The sequence below is a fragment of the Quercus lobata genome, chromosome 11 (assembly GCF_001633185.2).
Source record: "Quercus lobata isolate SW786 chromosome 11, ValleyOak3.0 Primary Assembly, whole genome shotgun sequence".
Lineage (NCBI taxonomy): Eukaryota > Viridiplantae > Streptophyta > Magnoliopsida > Fagales > Fagaceae > Quercus > Quercus lobata.
The window spans coordinates 51,143,771-51,166,057 of record NC_044914.1 but is presented as its reverse complement, the minus strand read 5'-3'; the positions used below and the strand labels follow the sequence as shown (position 1 = coordinate 51,166,057).

General features: G+C 37.8%; 1 protein-coding gene across 1 annotated transcript; it reads left to right on the top strand.

Moving 5' to 3' along the window:
- The first annotated feature begins 617 nt into the window (after positions 1 to 617).
- On the top strand, positions 618 to 6,037 carry LOC115968077 (monooxygenase 2-like). Its single transcript, XM_031087279.1, has 6 exons — positions 618 to 761; positions 948 to 1,094; positions 1,622 to 1,690; positions 3,147 to 3,312; positions 4,351 to 4,573; positions 5,415 to 6,037. Exons 1-6 carry the CDS (start codon positions 688 to 690, stop codon positions 5,975 to 5,977), a joined length of 1,242 nt encoding a protein of 413 aa, XP_030943139.1. The 5' UTR covers positions 618 to 687; the 3' UTR covers positions 5,978 to 6,037.
- Positions 6,038 to 22,287: the final 16,250 nt, after the last annotated feature.

The following is a 22,287-nucleotide window of genomic DNA, read 5'->3' as shown; positions in this document are numbered from 1 at the left end:
AATATTATTTTATCATCCACTTCAGTTTTAATTGTGCGTACAAATAGTTTGTCACATATATATATTTTTTTGTTAGTGAGTTAATAGTAATGACTAAATTGACTACAAGTTAAAAATAATAGGAACCAAATTGACTATTACCAAAATATAAGAACCAAATTAACTCTAATCCTAAAATGTAAGGACCAAAATAATATTTCTACCTTATAATTATTAGGACCAAAATAATTAAAAGGATTGAAAAGTGGGAGTAATTTTGATATTTTATTTCCTTAAGTTTTCTCTCCATATTCTTTTTCTAATTTGGAGAGAGAAAAATATTTGTAAGCCCCGTCAGATAAACTCCCTTGACCCATTTTTCTTCCCCCTTAATTTCTCCTATACCAAATAAAAAAAACGAAATAACACTCTCTCTACTATTTTCCATCCCCTCTTTTCCACTCTCCTCTACCAAACAAACTTAAATTTCATTATTTTATTTGTCCTGCGTGGCTGTTATTTTCAAACTTTCGTATGTGCTTTCATCATCAACTTCTCCTTGTCGCAGCATCATTGTCATCAATCATCTTGATGTTGCTGCCATTATATATAGGTCCACTACCACTATCTTTAGAACCATTCTATCTTGGGGAAAAAAATATCTCATTACCAAATCTCCTTCTCCAGAGAAAAAAAAGCCAAAATATCATGGAAGAAGTGCAAGACATTGTAATTGTGGGAGCTGGAATTGCTGGTCTTACAACATCCTTAGGACTTCATAAGTACCATTCCTCTCTCTATTTTTATATCAATGTACATTTTGGTTGTCTTTTTTTTTTTTTTTTAAGTTTATTTAACTTATTTATTTATAGTTTCATGTTTGTACTTTCTCAAATAGGAGAGATCCTAATGCTTTAAAAGTAAATAAGCAAATCCAAACCAACACTAACAACGAAAATATTGTGTAGGTTGGGTATTCGAAGCTTAGTATTGGAATCCTCAAGTAGTTTGAGGATCACAGGATTTGCCATTGGAACATGGACAAATGCTTGGAAGGCCTTAGATGCTGTTGGCATTGGTGACTCCCTTCGACAACAACATAAACAGATTTATTGGTAAGTACTATTTAGTTGACTTCTCCTCTCTTGATGAGTGTCACTTTTTTTTGGTAACTTAGCAATTCATTAAGAAGAAAACAAAAACAGTCTGGGTGCAAATACTATAAAAAGAAGAAGGTAATATTGTAATAATACAGTCGGGGGACTATTTAAAACTAGAAACTGTTGGTTGCTTTCCAATTTTGTTAGAGCTCTAGCGTATGTGTTAGCTTAATGATCAGTCTATGACAATAGCTAACCACCTGCACTTATTCACTCTAGTTGAGTGATACCTATGTCTAATATCATTTCAAGGCTACTCAGAGCGGGAAAAAAAGAAGGTCGTTTGAAGGCAAAACTTTTTGCGAAGACTACATAACTCAGAACAAATGAATTAAAATTAATTTCCCATAGTAATTGCAAAACTTGGAAAATAAATAAACTTCTACATGTATTTGGTTAATTTCAACTAGCCAGCTCCCATCACTAATACAAGAACATGCATACCATACCATGTATACTGACCAGCTGCTAATTGTATGCAGGAATTTGAGTACCTCTACAATTTCAGGAGTTCAAATAGCAGCGATGTCATTTGTTGCCAAAGGAAAATAGTAAGTTAAAGTACTTGCAGATAGCAATGATTATAGTGCCCCTATATCATACAAGTTATAATCCTCTCTCTCTCTCTCTCTCTCTCTCTCTCTCTCATATCTTGTACATGATCTATACGCATCTTCATTCCTCGCTCTAATAATACATGGATCTCATAGGGCCCACATGTTGGAAGTATAGTTTGAAAAATTGTCCAAATTGATTGAAAAAGTTACAAAACAATATCAATAATATATAAGTAAAACAAGATATGCTCAAATTAACTTATAAGCAAAATAGACAAGTGCAAAAGCGTATAAAATTAAAGGTTAAGTAAAACTTATCGCCGAGGCATGGAAATAAATCCACTGTCCTTAAGAAGCGATTTCGCCTCTACTGGAATGAATCTATTGGTGCAAATGGCTCAGGCGGTTGCTCTTCAGATACAACGGCAACTCTATTAATCTGTACTTACAAATAGAGTTTCAAACTCGTCACAAATGCCCAAGAGAAAATTTTCAACAAAAACAGAGGAGCAAAAGTATCAAAGTAATATATGTTTTTATTGTTTTCAACTAATCTCATATATGCAGAATTTGATAGTCTTAGAGCCCTTTAAAAGGAAGTAGCTAAAGATGACTAGAGTGAAAAGAGGAAGGCAAAAACAAAGGAATTTTTCTTTCCCATTGATGCCGCAAGCTGCTGTGTATTTTCTGCAGAAGGTGCGGTTGACTAGTTTTCTAAGGAAATATGAGATTATTGAGGGTTTTGTTTGCAGCCAAAAATTCCCATGCCAGCCAAGGAAAATTCTAAGGCATGGGCATGGGCTTTACAACAAAACATTATGGTCTTAAGCTTGAACATACCCAACACCACATAGTGTGAGAAATATGATATATATGAAATGTATTACAGTATGAGATTGAGATAATTATTGCATTGACAAAGATAGCTAAATTTCCAATACCAAACCTCAGCCCAACCAGTCTCATCCTATTTACACACATCTTATTACTAACCTCCAAAACATTCTCTCTTAATACTCTTACTGCCAAGATTCTTGTCTCTCACCAGTGTCAAGTACTTAATTAGGGATAGCAAAACAAAATGCCTTCATCTTGTCTCACCTTAACTTGCCCCACTTTTGTCCCAAACAAGAGACAAAGGTGGGAATGGAGCATTCATGACTTTGACACGTTCTCACCCTGTTTGCTATCCCTATTCACTATCTGGTGCAGTGGTAAAAGTTCTTGGGCTGTCAAGTGCAATCCTTCCCAGAACCTCACTTAAGTGGGATTAACATTGGGTAATAGCCCTTGCAACCCTTTCTCATACTCCTGGTTGTAATGAAACAACTTACTAAACTTAGGTTACCAAAATTTATGTACAGTTGTAACAATTCTAATAATTTTATTTTAATGTTATAATTCATAATTAAGATACATAAAGCAAGCCTGGTAATTGCTATTTGTGCAGTGGAGACCACGAATTTCGTTGTGTGAATAGGAAGCTATTGTTGGAAGCCCTTGCAAAGGGGCTCCCAAGTGGCACCATTAGGTTCTCTTCCAAGGTGGTTTCTATAGAGATATCAGGCTTTTATAAGCTTGTGCATCTTGCTGATGGAACCATTCTCAAGACTAAGGTAAATTCACCCAAATGTTAGAATCACTATCACCTATAGTTTTTGTTTAGTTTTTTTTTTTTTTTTTTTTTTTTTTTTTTTTTTTTTTTTTTTTTTTTTTTTTTTTTTGTTGTTGTTGTTGTTTTTGTTTTCTTGTTTTTGGGTCATTATCTAGGGTAATATTCAAGTTGTGAATGTTGAGAGCATTTATTTGATGTAAAAAAAATAAAAGACCCATTAGATACCATAATTATCTCATACATTGGATATATGCATCTTCATACATAAGATAGTCCCAAAAAATACACATGATTTTAAAAGATTTTGTAAATGAATGGACCATTTATCTTATGGCCCCAATTAGTTTGAATTGGGCCCACATATGTTCAATTCATATAATATCATAAATTGTTAAAAGTGGATATTGATTTTTACTTGGATTAGGTAAGGACTATGGAGTAGTTGAAAGATTTAAGGAAAAAATTTCCAATTCATCATGCAGGGACTAATAAAATCACCCACGTATATTTTGAAATATATTATATAATAAGTGACCACGAATTGTTTAAGTAATATTTGTGAATAGTTCTATCAATCTCCATATAATATTAGGTGGAAGGAAATTCTTCCAAATTGATTTGGATCAGATTATTGTCCAAGATTTTATAGCTGTGAATCCCAAATCAAACTCAAAATGAATACTTGCTCAATTAGTCACACATATTCTTACTCTTTAGTAATTAGTGATGCAGGAATCTAGAATCCAAAGCCAATCTCAAAAATAGTATTCTAACTTTTACAAATAATATCAAGAGAATTGTGAATTAGTAGCATATATATTTCAAATCTTCCCAATAGGAGAATTTAGATTCGAATTTCTCCACAAGCTAAACTCACCAGACCCTTTTTTTTGGGGGGTGGGGGGGTGCTTAACAGAATTAACTAGAAAGCCTCTATGCAATTTTTAATATAATTAAATAATGTAGTATTTAAACTATCTATGTGTTTTATTGTATAATTACTTGGGCCTTATTGGAGTATCAACTTTGTAAATGGAAGGTGTTGATTGGGTGTGATGGAGTGAACTCAGTGGTGGCAAAGTGGTTGGGCTTCAAGGCACCGACTTTCACAGGGAGAGCTGCCATCAGGGGTTGTGTAAATTTCAAGTCCAATCATGGGTTTGAGCCTAAGTTCTTTCAGTTCTTCGGGAAAGCATTCCGATTTGGTTTTCTTCCTTATGATGACAATGGCGTCTATTGGTTTTTATTGACATCCAGCGAAGGTGAGCCCCTAGGACCAATTCAGTACTTGCTTGATTCATTGCTATTTGGAGCATGTTAATTGGAACAAAAAATTTAGGATACACAATTTTTTCATAACTTATTTCATTTCATCTCTAATTTAAATGGATTCATTTTTTATTCATAATAAATATTACAAATCTTTTTTTAGAAGAATAAATATTTGAAAGTGTATCTAGTACCATGTCATTTAAATTATTAAATGGCCTAAAGCATTCTATACACAGTTAGATCCAAAACTGCTGAAATATTAAACGTGAAATGAAATTTCTCCATTTTAAGTAAAATGGGGAGAAAAATCCTATTCCTTTCATAACTGTAATGTAAATTGAAATGATTTGTGCATAATACAAGTAGTTTAAGTGATGAATCAATATCAAAAATGATATTTTTGAATCACAATTTCTCATCTAAGCAAATTATGAAAATAATTGTGTTTAGTAATTTGTGCATACAGCCAATTTTGGTTCTTTGTTTACCTCATTTTTTTGCATGGATGCATAGTGTAAGACCCATTTCAAGATTATTGGTTACTTGAATCAGATTTCCATATTAATAATTTCCCAATATAATCTTAGTTTACATTATTTAATAAAGTCTAGGAACACAATTATTAAAATAAATAAATAAATCTAGCAACACAATTTTGTTCCTAAATTTTTTAACAATTGTTGATGTAATCTTTTGTAATTGGTGCATAGTTAAAGTATTCTCAATGATGGATCTAAGTAAAAATGATATTGCTTCAATCAAAACAGATTATTTAAGCAATTGTAAAAAATATCATATCCTTAACAATTTGTTCTTATTCATATTTTGCAGATAAAGAGAGAGAAGACAGCCCAATTAAAATGAAGCAATTTGTGTTAAGCAAGTTAGGAAATGAATATGTACCTGATGAAATAAAGGCCGTTGTTGAAAATACTGAATTGGATTCCATTATATCGTCCCCATTAAGGTACAGACATCCCTGGGAGCTTCTTTGGGGAAACATCAACAAAGACAATGTATGTGTAGCCGGTGATGCACTCCACCCCATGACCCCAGACATTGGCCAAGGTGGTTGTGCTGCCTTAGAAGATGGTGTTGTTTTGGCCAGGTGCCTTGCTGGGGCTTTGCTTAAAGAACAAAGTGAGGAAACAAGAGGGGAAGGTGATAGAGAAAAAGAGGAATATAAGAGGATTGAGATGGGGTTGAAGAAGTATGCCAAAGAGAGGAGATGGAGAAGCATTGAGCTCATAAATACATCTTATTTTGTTGGTTTTTTACAGCAGGGTAATGGACAAGTGACATCCTTCTTAAGAGACAATATATTGCCTACATTCCTAGCTGGGTTACCGTTGAAGAGAGCTGATTTTGATTGTGGGAAGCTCAGCATTTCTTGAATGCAGTCATGCATATACATATGTTTTGCATTGTTATTGCTATTTTTTTTTTCAACCATTAGATTGAGATTTTTTTTCATCTGCCAGCATGATATGAGTGTGACAAGCATTCCCTCACGTGGCTAACATTGGAATGATGAAATGTTTTAATTTTTTAATAAAAGCAAAAAAAATTTAGCCATTGATTCAGATTTTTTTTTTTTTTTTTTCAGCTTCCTAGCATGATGTGACATGCAAATTAAATATTTGAAGTATTTTTAAGAGGATTAATGCTCTTGGCACAAATTATTTTACAACATTTTTACAAAATGTTGATGTAGTCAACCTTTTATTGGTTTTTATCTAGGTCCACCATTAATATTACATTTTTATTTACCAATAATCACTCACAACATTAGTAGTTTGTAAAATTTTTTGTAAAATAATTTGTATCTCTAGTATTATTCTTTTAAGAGTAATGTAGTATCACAATATTTTACACAATTTTTTGCTATAATTTGACACATGGCAAAGTGTGAATAATGAAAAAAAATTATAGGTCTACATCTCTACCACTCATATCTAGTCACGTGGCAAATTGTGGCAAAATTTGTATAAAATATTTTGGTACTATTATTGCTCTAATTTTAATTAATATTTACAGTTAAGTATATAATAATTATTAAATAATTATTTCAGTTGAAAATTATTAAATAATTTATTTTATTTTATTTTATTTGAGTGTCTTTCTAATTCTTATATAATAATAATAATAATAATTGTAAGGACAAGATTCCTCTGCGGCCCAATAATGTCGTTGGGCTCGCACGCGAAAGATCCTTCACAATATGATTTGTAGAGAGTGGGCTTGAAAAGCTGGGCTTTGGTCACGGGGCGATGTTCCGGGCTCGAGTTTAGAGGGATTCCAGTAAAAGAAAAGAATTGGGTTTGACCCTTTAAGCCGTGAAGCGTGGCATCCACTGTGATTGGGCTCCTCGGACTTGGTCCGAGGACCATTAAGACCTTCCCAGGTTACCCGACGACGGGTCCTTTTATGGTTTGCACATGTTATTAGGATGTTTCCCCCTATGGAGTCTTTCTTTCCGGAGATCGGATCCCCTCCCAGATTCACTTGCTTCTCCTTTTATACTAGCCTGCATTCGCTGTCCTTCGTCCACGTGTAGGGTCAATCTTTACAAAACTGACATTTGTCCCATCAGTCCAATCCCGGAATTGTTGGGGATGGTTGATAAAACTGGAGAGTATGGCTCTGTCAGGGGCAGCGCATTGAATGGCAATGAGAGCAGCTGTCCCGGATATTCTTAGATTCTCTTTTAAGTTTGGCCCTATACCAGTTTTACCCTTCTTCTTCTGGTGGGGTTTTGGATCTGCCGAGGACTGAGTTGTCCTCGGCTACATCACAAAAATGTTAGGTGCTCTGTATTGTAGAGCTTGGGCCGTAGTTCTCCTTGGCTTGGGCCTTCGGACTTTCTAAGGGCGAATGGGCCTGGCCCATAAATTATTGGGCCCCACAATAGCCCCTCAAAACCCTGCTATCTGACTTCTGGGTTGGAAAGGAGGGTTTTGGTAAACCCGGGCCTTTAGTATGGCTTATTTAGTTCAGCCCCGCATTAATGTGGGCGGTTTTCCACCTGTCCAGGAAGTTAGCCGGTTTTCAAGGAATTCCCTTTAATCTGCTCGTGATCTATTCCTGCCGCTTGGCTATCCCAGACGCGCCCTTGATGACTCCCCTTTACGAGGCTTATTTATGTCCGACGGCTCGTCTGATAAGGTGGGGAAGTGGAACGGACGCCTCTTTTTTCTTCAGATTCTTTTGGAAATTTGAATGCATTTAATACCCTTCATTTTGCCCTTCCTATAAGAAGGCAAGCAGGAGGCCATCATTTTCATGCGGATTCCCTTCCATCCTTCTAAGATCTGAAACCCCTAGCCTCCCTTAGCGTTCACTTGACCCTATTGTGATACACCCAATCAGAATACGTTTACCAATAAGAGTGATGAAGGAATCATACCCCTCCTTAAAGCACCCTGTTCTAATAAAGCTCGAAATGGCTCGGTCAGGGCAAGGGTGGCGGAGACTTAAGATTCGCCTCACCTTCCCTTCAGCCAAAATCCAAAGCAGGGACTCATCACGTCCAACTTTCGGCGTGATTGAGTCGAGAACTCCCGTCATCATAACCAACCGCTCTCTTATGAGCTCACCTAGTATGGCCCCAGCGTGTTAGGAGTCAGGACCGAGGCAGGGACTAAGTGTCTTTACTTCTTCCTTTCTTCGATCACTGGTGGCCCTCTCTGCCTTCTTCTCCTAGTCTTCCCAGCACCAGATCCGTTCTGGTGCTTTCTCTTTTCCCTCTTTTGCTCCTTTTCTTTTCATCTCTTCTCTCTTCTTCTCCTCCTTCTTTACTCATGTCCTCCATCTTCCTCATTCATCTCCTCCATCTTCTTCATTGATTTCTTCCTTACTATTTCCTTCTCCTTCACTTTTTTTTTTTTTTTTTTTGAAGTGGGTTCTTCTCTTAATATGAGCAACAATGAGGCAGAGATTGGAGAGACTTTGAAGACGAGTTTAAAAGGCTCCTGACCGTTTACTTATCTGTACTGCGGATGTTAGTGCTGCCCCGGCAGCCCTTCTTTTGTATAGGCTTGTTGAGGCCCCTTTTTGTATATTGTAATAATTTTTCGTATTAATAAAAGTTGTTTCTATTTCATTTTGCATATTTTGTCTTTATGTTTTATAAATTTGCAAGCGCTGCTCGGCACAATAATATAGCATCTATATCAATGTCAACTAAGACCAAAATACTTGATAATAAAAAGATGTCGTCATAACTTTAATAGAATTGTTTGACATAGCAATTCGTACCTGTAAATAGCGATACTTGCCCGAAACAAAACCGAGATTAGAACTGGGTGTTCTACGTGGTGTAGGAAGTAACTATTTGAAGGCATATCACCCGCAAAAATGAACAGCCCCTTCAGGCAGCCGAATAGCGGAGCGTCCCGCCATCATCCTAACACTCTTATTAGCCTCAACACTTTACAGTATTTGAGCCGAGGACTTTCCCTATCCGAGCAGTTGGTTTCCACATAGGCTTGAGTCCGAGGACCACGCAAGGCCTTGGTACTGTCCAGCACTTGTAATTTTTATTTTTTGTACTTGGTTTCCCCATAGGCTTGAGTCCGAGGACCATGCAAGGCCTAGGTTCTGTCCAACACTTGTAATTTTTATTTTTTGTACTTGGTTTCCCCATAAGCTTGAGTCCGAGGACCATGCAAGGCCTAGGTTCTGTCCAACACTTGTAATTTTTATTTTTTGTACTTGGTTTCCCCATAGGCTTGAGTCCGAGGACCATGCAAGGCCTAAGTTCTGTCCAACACTTGTAATTTTTATTTTTTGTACTTGGTTTCTCCATAGGCTTGAGTCCGAGGACCATGCAAGGCCTTGGTTCTGTCCAGAACTCATAATAATAAATATTTTTTGTACTTGGTTTCCCCATAGGCTTGAGTCCGAGGACCATACAAGGCCTAGGTTCTGTCCAACACTTGTAATTTTTATTTTTTGTACTTGGTTTCCCCATAGGCTTGAGTCCGAGGACCATGCAAGGCCTTGGTTCTGTCCAGAACTCGTAATAATAAATATTTTTTGTACTTGGTTTCCCCATAGGCTTGAGTCCGAGGACCATACAAGGCCTTGGTTCTGCCCAGAACTTTATGCTCTCCTTTTTTTTTTTTTTTTTTTTTTTTTTTTTTTTTTTTTTTATATATATATATTTTTATGCACTTGGTCTTTCCTCAGGTGTCTCATAAGCTGCCGAGCAGGAAGTTGTCCTTGGCAACGGTTATTCCTTGGTGTGGGCCATAGTCCGTGGGCTTCCATGCAGAACGGGTTTGGGCCGCGAATTTACCAGGCCCCCCCCCCCAAATTAAGAGGCATTTCCGTAGTCTTTGGTCACACGGTACTTTTTGGCGTCCCAGTGTTCGAGGTGCGCCTTCTCGAGGATCTTCAAATCCTACGGCTGAGGATGAAGTTGGAAATTGAGGCAAGTCTGCTTCGTCCGTAGCGTTCCTTGGAAACTTGCACGAATCAAATGCCACCTGTTCCCTTCTGGGTATAAATAGGATAGGGGATCACTTCACTTGCACATGAATTCTCCTGTTCTCCTTAGAACCATATTTCTTCCATATCCGCGATCTCTCTTTCTAGTGCCACTGCCTTAAAGCAAGATGTTTGAGGCGTGGATGGGGGTGAAAGGTCTCCGCGCTTCAGAGGCACCGAATCCTCAAGGTGATACGGTATGGACAAGGATGGCACAGATTCGAGCCAATCCTCCGTTTTGACAGGAGGAAGATGGGGTTCCTCCCTCTTTTAGTCAAAATCCAAAGCAGGTTCTGGTCATGCCAGATTTTTGGTATGTCCGAAGAAGGAATTTCCGCCATCAGCGCCGTCTGCCTTGTAGCAGGCAAATTTTTGCGGGTACTTCCCAACTTCCGGCTCCCTGCACCTTTTCCGTAGATGGTGTTAGTCTGAGGTCAGGTTCTTTGGCTGCCTGAGTTATGGGCATGTAGAAGCGTCGAAGAATAGTTTCCTTAGACGACATCTTGGAACAGTAGCCAATCTCTCCTCTGAGCTATCTCCTCGGCATCATCTTCACTCTTTTGTACTTTTCTTTTGCAGTTTTACTTACGCAGTTAACTCTAATGTAAGCTTGTTTCAGCTTTTTATTGTACACTGTATTGTTCTTTTGTCTTAATAAAAGAGGTGTTTATTTCTTTATACATACTTTTTTTTGCAACAACTACTTTGGGCCTGAATATTAAGTCTAAGCCTGCCTTTAACAACATTCTGGGCAGAAGAATACTTTAACACAAATCCCTATTAGTTTAAACTCGCAAATATTATCAAGTATAACAATGGTAATCCTCAATAGATTAAATTCATGGAACTAACCGGGATAGCTGTTGAGTGCCGCGCGATGCACGCTAGACCAATTCCCGAGAACGATAAACTCTGAACAATTCATCCGAGATGATAGTCGAGTAGCGAAGGACTTTGTGCCTTCGGGTAATATGCTGTACCGTATCGCATCGTTCCCTTTGGCACGGGGGATCCAAGGGTAGGCCGGGGAACCCGTGCAATTAAGGGATTGACCCAACTGTTAACGAGGAGTTCTCTTCGGATGGATCTTGAAGTTTATGTGCCATAGTACTTGGTTTCCCCATAGGCATGAGTCCGAGGACCGTGCAAGGCCTTGGTTCTGTCCAAAACTTATGATCTTTTTATGTACTTGGTTTCCCCATAGGCTTGAGTCCGAGGACCGTGCAAGGCCTTGGTTCTGTCCAAAACTGAGTATGAGGCCTTGGTTCTGTCCAAAACTTATGATTTTATGTACTTGGTTTCCCCATAGGCTTGAGTCCGAGGACCATGCAAGGCCTTGGTTCTGTCCAAAACTTATGATCTTTTTATGTACTTGGTTTCCCCATAGGCTTGAGTCCGAGGACCATGCAAGGCCTTGGTTCTGTCCAAAACTTATGATCTTTTTATGTACTTGGTTTCCCCATAGGCTTGAGTCCGAGGACCATGCAAGGCCTTGGTTCTGTCCAAAACTTATGATCTTTTTTGTACTTGGTTTCCCCATAGGCTTGAGTCCGAGGACCATGCAAGGCCTTGGTTCTGTCCAAAACTTATGATCTTTTTATGTACTTGGTTTCCCCATAGGCTTGAGTCCGAGGACCATGCAAGGCCTTGGTTCTGTCCAAAACTTATGATCTTTTATGTACTTGGTTTCCCCATAGGCTTGAGTCCGAGGACCATGCAAGGCCTTGGTTCTGTCCAACACTTGTAACTTTCATTTTTTTTTTTTTATATTTGGTTTCCCCATAGGCTTGGATCCGAGGACCCTGCAAGGCCTTGGTTCTGTCCAACACTTGTAGTTTTTATTTTTTGTACTTGGTTTCCCCATAGGCTTGAGTCCGAGGACCATGCAAGGCCTTGGTTCTGTCCAATACTTGTAATTTTTATTTTTTTGTACTTGGTTTCCCCATAGGCTCGAGTCCAAGGACCATGCAAGGCCTTGGTTCTGTCCAATACTTGTAATTTTTATTTTTTGTACTTGGTTTCCCCATAGGCTTGAGTCCGAGGACCATGCAAGGCCTTGGTTCTGTCCCTGGGCCCCTGTGCTGAATTGGGCCTGGGCCGCGAATTCACTGGGCCCGAAAATTAGGGGGTATTTTCGTAGTCTTAGGTCACGCGGTACTTTCTGGCGTCCCAGTGTTCGAGGTGCGCCTTCTCGAGGGTCTTCAAATCCTACGGTTGAGGATGAAGTCGGAAATTGAGCCAAGTCTGCTTCGTCCGTAGCGTTCCTTGGAAACTTGCACGAATCAAATGCCACCTGTTCCCCTCTGGGTATAAATGGGATAGGGGATCACTTCACTTGCACATGAATTCCCCTGTTCTCCTCAGAACCATATTTCTTCCATATTCGCGATCTCTCTTTCTAGTGCCACTGCCTTAAAGCAAGATGTTTGAGGCGTGGATGGGGGTAAAAGGTCTCCGCGCGCTTCAGAGGCACCGAACCCTTGAGGTGTTACGGTATGGACAAGGATGGCACAGATTCGAGCCAGTCCTCTGTTTTGACAGGAGGAAGATGGGGCTCCTCCCTCTTTTAGTCAAAATCCGAAACAGGTTCTGTTCACGCCAGAATTTTGGTGTGTCAGAAGAAAGATTTTTCGCCATCAGCACCGTCTGTCCTGTAGCAGGCAAATTTCTGCGGGGGCTTCCTGATTTCCGGCTCCCTGCACCTTCTCCGTAGATGGTGTTAGCCTGAGGTCAGGTTCTTTGGCTGCCTGAGTTATGGGCATGTAGAAGCGTCGATGAATAGTTTCTTTAGACGACACCTTGGAACAGTAGCCAACCTCTCCTCTGAGATACCTCATCGGCATCATCTTCATTCTTTTGTACTTTTCTTTTGCTTACGCAGTTAACTCTAATGTAAGCTTGTTTCAGCTTCAATTGTACAATGTGCTGTTCTTTTGTCTTAATAAATGATGTGTTTATTTCTTTATACATACTTTTCTTGCAACAACCACTTTGGGTCTGAATATTAAATCTAAGCCTGCCTTTAACAATATTTTGGGCGGAAGAACACTTTAACACGACCCTTATTAGTTCAAACTCGCAAATGTTATCAAGTATGACAATGGTAATCCTAAATAGATTAAATTCATGGAACTAACCGGGATAGCTGTTGAGTGATGTGCGATGCACGCTAGACCAACTCCGTATCGCACCATTCCCTTCGGCACAGGGGGATCCGAGGGTAGACCAGGGAACCCGTGCAATTAAGGGATTGACTCCACTGTTAACGAGGAGTTCCCTTCGGATGGATCTTGAGGTTTATATGCCATAGTACTTGGTTTTCCCATAGGTTTGAGTCCGAGGACCATGCAAGGCCTTGGTTCTGTCCAAAACTTGTAAGATTTTTTTATGTACTTGGTTTCCCCATAGGCTTGAGTCCGAGGACCATGCAAGGCCTAGGTTCTGTCCAAAACTTAGGATCTTTTAATGTACTTGGTTTCCCCATAGGCTTGAGTCCGAGGACCATGCAAGGCCTAGGTTCTGTCCAAAACTTGTAAGATTTTTTTATGTACTTGGTTTCCCCATAGGCTTGAGTCCGAAGACCATGCAAGGCCTAGGTTCTGTCCAAAACTTGTAAGATTTTTTTATGTACTTGGTTTCCCTATAGGCTTGAGTCCAAGGACCATGCAAGGCCTTGGTTCTGTCCAAAACTTGTAAGATTTTTTTATGTACTTGGTTTCCCCATAGGCTTGAGTTCGAGGACCATGCAAGGCCTTGGTTCTGTCCAAAACTTGTAAGATTTTTTTTATGTACTTGGTTTCCCCATAGGCTTGAGTCCGAGGACCATGCAAGGCCTAGGTTCTGTCCAAAATTTAGGATCTTTTAATGTACTTGGTTTCCCCATAGGCTTGAGTCCGTGGACCATGCAAGGCCTTGGTTCTATCCAAAACTTAGGATCTTTTAATGTACTTGGTTTCCCCATAGGCTTGAGTCCGTGGACCATGCAAGGCCTAGGTTCTGTCCAAAACTTGTAAGATTTTTCATGTACTTGGTTTCCCCATAGGCTTGAGTCCGAGGACCATGCAAGGCCTAGGTTCTGTCCAAAACTTAGGATCTTTTAATGTACTTGGTTTCCCCATAGGCTTGAGTCGGTGGACCATGCAAGGCCTTGGTTCTGTCCAAAACTTTGTAAGATTTTTCATGTACTTGGTTTCCTCATAGGCTTGAGTCCGAGGACCATGCAAGGCCTAGGTTCTGTCCAAAACTTGTAAGATTTTTTTTTTATGTACTTGGTTTCCCCATAGGCTTGAGTCCGAGGACCATGCAAGGCCTAGGTTCTGTCCAAAACTTAGGATCTTTTAATGTACTTGGTTTCCCCATAGGCTTGAGTCCGTGGACCATGCAAGGCCTTGGTTCTGTCCAAAACTTGTAAGATTTTTCATGTACTTGGTTTCCCCATAGGCTTGAGTCCGAGGACCATGCAAGGCCTTGGTTCTGTCCAAAACTTAGGATCTTCCTTTTATTTTTCGACCACAAGCCCCTACACCAGGACGGGGAAAGTTGGTCTGAGGCTGGAAGCCCCTAGAGACACCCACGCCCTCAGCACTGCGAGACGTAGCCCCTAGCAGAAGCTTACGTCGGAGCAACAACTATATGTCGCCGGAGACGGAGGAGATCCCAGAAACTTCTGCTTGCCCATGAGTCGATTCCACTGCCACCCGCGCCAGCGCGCAAGCTTTCCCACAGACGGCGCCAATTGTAGTTGCACGATTTTCCTGGCCCAAATTTGATTGATCAGGCCCAGGCCCAAAGCGCAACCCACAATAAATATTCGTAGAGGATGGGTCAAAGAACTTAGCCTCAGTGAATCTATTCGGTCTGATACATGGATAGCGTTGTTGCAGAAGAAGCAAAACACCAGAATGAACTTCTCACGTATATTTCTATTTCTTTAGTTCCTCATACAATATTTTTTCGTCCCATTCTCTGAGGGACTTCATTACATTATATAGCTCCCCTTCTCTCATCTCAGCCTTACACTTGTTGATCATCTAAACATCTACTTGAGTGCCTGTCCCATCAGACGCCTTCATCTCTCCCCTTGTGAGTTGCAGAGGCCAAGGCGGTACTGTTCAGGGGTCATTTCCTCATTAATGCGGCCAAGAGGGTGGTTGGGGCGCAATTAATGTGGTGGCAGTTCTCCACGGGATATTTTGGATTTTATTCATTTTATATGTGGGGAGGATGCAATGGGGTGGCTGGGGAGAGTTCCTCATCTGGAATTCGTGATGTCCGAGGAGGAGTTGCTCCTCGGACAGGTTTCTTTGGCGTTTATTGGGATGGAGTAATGCTTCATACGTGTTTTCTCTTTGGACATGACGCTCCTCGGATGGGCCCGAATTTGGAAATAGCCCAATTGTTTCTGGGCCGGGCCCCACAGTAAACAAAATATAATGAATCTAATATTATATTGTTGGTTTTCTTACATTCAAATATCACTTAATATACACTTGGATTGCCTTCATGTGTATATATGTTTATAAAAAAATTTCCCCATTTAGAGTCAAATTCTGGCTCCACCACTAGTTAGTTCTACCTAAAATCTATATATATAATAATAGATGAAGTTGAAAAAAACTCAAATTAGAATTCCAAATTAGAGTTTTCAATTTTGTGCCATGTGTCTAGATTTATGTGGGGGCCACACTATAATTAATTTTCCACTATGTCCACTTAAGCTTTTTAATCTTTGTGCCAAGTGAGTTAATAAATGTAAAATATTAAGAATCTAATATTAATGAACTATAAAATTAAAAAAAAAAAAAACTAATCACATATATATACTCAATAAAAATCATTACACATTTTATCTTATTAAGAATTAGAAAAAAAAATTTTATCATAAGTAGTATTAAATTTGGGTAAGAATTATAATATGTGACTAATTATGTTTACTTTTTTTAAAAATATATACATATAATTTGACTAATTATTTATATTTTTTATGATAAAAATTGTGTTTAATTTAGATGTATCCATACATATGCATGTTACATGCTATTTTTTTTAAAATAATTTGACTAACTATTTATATTTTTATAATAGAAATTGTGTATAAATTTATGTGAGGATCACCCTATAATTATCCACTTAAGTTTGTGTCATTTGTCCACCTAAGTTTTTTGATCTTTATGCCTTGTGAGTTAATGAGTGCAAAATATTAAGAATCTAATATTAATGAGCTATGAAATAAAAAAAATATAAAAAAAAAATCACATATACTCAATAAAAATCACCATGCAACAAAAATTACCACACGTTCTATCTTATTAAAAACTAGAAAAAAAAATGATCATAAGTATTATTAAATTTAGGTAAGAATTTTAATATGTGACTAACTACGTTTACATAAAAAAAAAAAAAAAATTTTTTTGACTAATTATCTATATTTTTATGATAAAAATTATGTTTAATTTTAAATTTAACTATATATATATATGTATTAATGCATGTGTTACAAGCTATTTTTTTAAAATAATAATTTGACTAATTATTTATATTTTTATAATAAAAATTGTGTTTAATTTTAAAAGCATTCATGCGTTTGCATGGTGATAGTTTTTAGACCCCTTAAAACAATTTATTTAACCTAGATAATTAGCCAAGTTGTTACTTAGTCCAATTTAACAAGTCTAGGTTATCACAATAACAAAGATCAAATCATGCAAAGCAGCGGAAAATAAATAACATAAGATATGATCACCTAGGAAACCAAATTGGTAAAAACCTGGGGAGGATTTGACCTAGCTATCCTCAAGGTAAACTTGAATCCACTATCTTGAAAGAATCGAAGTTCATACAATAAGACTTACAAGCTCCCACGCTTGACTTCTTATTGCTACCAACCAGTAGAACTTACTGACACGACCACGTGCAAACTCCGAATCCACGGACTTCTTCTTTCTTGGATTCACCACCAGATACAAGCACACCCGCTTGTGTTTTCTTTAAACTTCAATGGCAGCAACTGAGTTGATCATCAAGGTGTAGATAAATCTTCTCCTTGAAAACCCTAAGTTTGTGTAAAGGAAAGCTCCTCTATATCTCATAAAAGATTTACACAAACCGCAATATGAGTAACTCTAAAATGTGGCTAGGGTTTGCCTTTTATACTTAGGACAAATTTGAAACCCTAAAAACGTTTTAAAACAACTAGGGCTGAGTTGGAAAATTCTGTAGAAAAACATTCTGCACGAGCTTCGAACGATCGAGCCTAAGCTTCGATCGATCGAGCCAGGCTGAAATGCATTAATCTTTTCTGCATTAAGCTCGATTCCAACTTTACATAAACACACAACTTTGAGCAAGACTAAAACACTTCTAAACACATTTTTTTGATCATGGTTTGCCAACAATACAAATTAGAGTTCTAAATACATAAAATCCTAAGTCTTTAGAACCTAACAAACTCCCCCTTTGGCAATCAGTGACAAAACACAACTAGAAGCTCAAAGTTTACAAAATAAAAGCCCTTTACAAAAATAATGCTCATAAAACAAATTCAATCTTAACTACTATCCATCAGTTGCAAGTATAAACAGCAGCTTAATTGAATCAACCTGTATATTTCCTGAAACACTAAACAAAATGCATAACCGCATGTGTGGAAACAATACAAGTAAACAAATTAAATTCTTGATTTCAAACAACACACAATAAAGACATATATTAATGAATAACTCATAAATATAAATCAATAAACAATTTGAAACAAGAAACATATAAAGTACCAACAAAAAAAGTACTCCCCCTAACATGAATATCCCATCAAAAACATAACAAGAGCTAAAAAAAGTAAAATACAATGTGAAGCACCTAGATACAATCTAAACTCCACAAGCTCCAACCAAAGAAAAACTCTCTCCCTGAAAACAAAAACTCTACAAAGTACACCCCCTTTTTGTGACGGAATGCCAAAGGGAAAACAAAATCCGTCATCAAAAGGGAGGTGGTCTAAACTGTGCCAACTCCGCATGCAAGGCACGGATCTCATCGACCACATCCACCAAAATCTATCCATGAGCCGCCTGAATGGTCAAGACATGATCCAATGTACATCGAATGTCTGAGTCATCCGAAGCAGTCGGTGGAGGAACATCAGCATCAGCAGCAGCACTTGATGTCTCAGCAGCATCAGCACTTGTAGAAGAGGGAGAAGGGGGAACAGCACTAGATGACGCACCCCTAGGACGCGAAGGAGCAACTCTCAAGTGAGCAGCCCTCTCTCTAAGAAAGGTGGCACCTATGGGAGCAACAACATGCACATGCTCACCAGACGGGAAACCATCTAGACCTAAAAAGAGCAAAATCCTATGAATGAAAATAGGATGAATAAGCGCATGCCCTATGACACAACTCCTATGAACCTCGTTCAAAGAACAAAGGAACAAATGAAGAAAACTGATAGACGCTCCAGAAACGAACGCATACAAAAACACACATCGCTCTAGAAGGGTGGTGTGGAAATGAGAAATAGGCCACAACGAATGACATGCTATCCTAAAGAAAAGATAGGCAGTCTCAGTAAGCTCAGCGGATGTGATCCGAGGATTAGAACCCCACTGGATAGATGACCTAGTGATGTAAGACATGACAACATCTAATGAGGGTGACTCATCATTGGGATAGTCAGGCTCCCGAACAACCGGAACCCCAAGAGCCTCAGCTACTACCCGAGGGGTAATGGTGAACTCAACATCTCGTATCCAACTCCTAACAAGGGTGTTGGAATCATAGACGTGGCAAGAGAGGTTCGAGAAAAACTCTCTAATCAAGGCGGTCGGGGGTGGATGATCTATCTCTAAGAGAGGCAACCAACCTCTAGACTCAAAATTAGCCCTAATAAACATATCAATCTCATCTAAAACTACAGCTCGCTCAGCCCATATCTTACGCTTACTGTTCAAAGTATCAAAGGCCTCTCTGCACTTATCATTCCTAAACACCTCACTACTAGAGGGAGACTCAAAGAAAGTGGAAAGGGTCCTATGGGCTCTAGTTTTCCTAGGCATTATGTTAGGATAAGGACCGAAACACAGAGCAAAGGAAAAAAAACACAAAAGACAAAACCAAGGGTAGACTACAAGTTAGCACAAAAAAATATAGAATAAAAATCTATATGATGCATGAAAAAATTAAATGGTATGATGCATGTCCTAATGCAGTGCAATTAAGTCCAAAAAGTTCAAATTCACAAAATTGGCTTGAACATAGAGGTATTAACACAAAAACCCCAAAATTTGGAAAACCACTTGATCAATTTGAAAGATATTGACGAATTGATCATCATACATGATAGAGTTCAAAAATTAATGACCAAATACATCAATAGAACAAGCCAATTTCATCAATTTAACCCAATTTGACAAAATCCCCAATTCGGATCAATTTCAAACCCTAGAATTTCCTATTTTTCAAAAACCATAAAATTGATCAAATTAACCAACAAGGATCATTAATATAACAATATAAAGACATAACCCAATGATCAATTTCAAAAAACATGGCTTGAAACATCAAAAACCCCAATCATGAATAGTTCCGAAAATGCCCAATGCAATGCATGAAAAATGCATGAAAACATGAAATAAAATGCAAAAGGAAGGGCAAAAAGGACTTACTGGCCTTGGAAGACAAAAACATTGCAAAAATTTCGGAAGAAAACGACAAAAAATCCTTGGTGGAGCCTTAGCCAAGTCGGAGAGAGAGGAAAGTTTGAAAAACTTTTGAAAAAGTGCCTTTGAAAAAGTCCAATCTGATTTTTTAAAAACATGATTCACGAGTTTCGATTGATCGAAAAACAGCCTCGATCGATCGAAACAGATAGAGGCTCTCTCTAACAAATTTAAAAATTTTCGATTGATCGAAAAATAGAATGGATTGATTGAAATGGGCAGAGGCTCACTAAATTTGAGGAAAAACACAGTTTTTTGAAAAAAATTCAGAATCAACTCAAAGCATTGAAATTTAAGTACAAAATGCATGAGTATGTGATGATGTGATTTTCAAAAACAAGAATTTTAATCCCAAAATCCCAAAAATAAAATTTCTTGCATTCTCCATAAAATTTTCAAGCAACAAATTAATTTTGCACAAAATTCAAAGTATTTGCAAAAACTTGGTTGGTCAGACCATAAACACACACAATAATATATACAAAGTTTAGCAAAGAGTAACTCGTGTAGTGTGTGCAACTAGCAAAAGCTTGAGATACATGTGAGGTGATATGTGAATAGCAATCAATCACAAAGTCTACAAAATTCATCACAAAGAATTTAAAAGAGACTATTACCTAAAAAGTTACATCATATAACTCCTACATCTCCTAGATCATAAGCTTGCAATTATATAAGTTTTTTGAATTTATACCTCATAATATACATACCAATTTTAAGTCATGTGAGTTTGGCATCAAGCCTAATAGTACACACCAATTTTAAGTATTAAGCAATTTAAACCGAGGGTTCACCTTATATTCTTTTTGTACATGTGCTACACTTTCTCGAACACAAAATCTTATGATATGCACTAAGGTGTTCATGATTGGCTAGTGAACAGTGATGAGATGGTTATTTATGCCTTTCTCTAAAAGTTAAAGTCCAACATTCAAAAACATGTGACTTCAAGATTAAGACAAAGTAATCAAAAACCATAAACATCTTTTCCACACAACATGCACTACAAAGCTTCAACTAGTAAAGTGCAATAAGTTAGCTCATCAAAGCTAAACAAGGTACAAATGACATGTTATGTGAAAATAAATTGACCAACCTTGTTCTCAAAAACCAAGAAGAATAGTACAAAACAAAATTTGCTTCCTTTTTCTTCCCTTTTTTTTAATTAAAAAAAAAACGCCTAGAATGAAGTGCATGAATGTTATGCAATGCAAATCCTAGAAAACAAAAACAAAAAAAAAACAAAAAACAAAACAAAAGAACAATGGTCACAAAGAGTAGAGCAATAAAGCACAAGGACCAAAAAGACCAAGACAGATCAGGGACATAGAATCACGCCAATTACTTGACGAAGAGTCTCAAACTTACTTCTATTAAGAGGTTTGGTGAAAATGCTGGCATTCTGATGTTCAGTAGGAATATACTCAAGACACACAATCTTTCTTTCAACAAGATCCCTAATGAAGTGAAACCTAATCTCTATGTGCTTAGTCTTAGAATGTTGAACAGGGTTCTTAGATATGTTAATAGCACTAGAGTTATCACAGTAAACCACCATGGTATCTTGGGATATCCCATAATCAGCTAAAATATTTTTCATCCAAAGAAGTTGTGAGCAACAACTTCCAGCAGCAATATATTCTACCTCGACAGTAGACAAGAACACATAATTTTGCTTTTTACTCATCTAAGCAACAAAATTAGCTCCAACATAAAAACACCCACCAGTGGTGCTTTTTCTATTATCAGCATTACCAGCCTAATCAGAATCAGAGAAACCAGCAAGAGACAGATTAGACTCTTTACTATAAAATAATCCATAATCACAAGTTCCAGCAACATATTTAATTATTCTTTTGACAACATTTAAGTGTGAAACTTTAGGATTAGATTGAAATCTAGAACAAACACCAACACTAAAAGCAATATCAGGCCGACTAGCAGTTAAATATAAAAGACATCCAATCATACTTCTGTATAATGTAACATCAATAAACTCACCTGACGAATCATTTGTTAATTTTGCATTGGCGGCCATTGGTGTTCTGGCATGGGCAGCATTGTCCAGTCCAAATCTCTTGACTAGATTCTTTGCATATTTTGCTTGGTTGATGTAGATCCTTGAGTCCGTTTGCTTCACCTGTAATCCCAAGAAATAAGTTAGTTCACCAACTATACTCATTTCAAATATCGCCTTCATTTCATCTGCAAAAGAATGAGCAAGAGAGTCATTAGTAGCACCAAAAACAATATCATCAACATAAATTTGAGCTATAACAAAACTGTTTTTATCCTTTCTTATGAAGAGAGTAGTGTCTGCAAATCCCCTTTTGAAGCCATGCTCAGTGAGATATGCAGTCAATCTATCATACCAAGCCCGTGGAGCTTGTTTCAAACCATACAGAGCTCTTTTCAACCTATACACATCATCTGGTCTGTGAGGGTCAACAAAGCTTTTAGGTTGTTCAACATATACTTCTTCTTGCAGCATTCCATTCAAG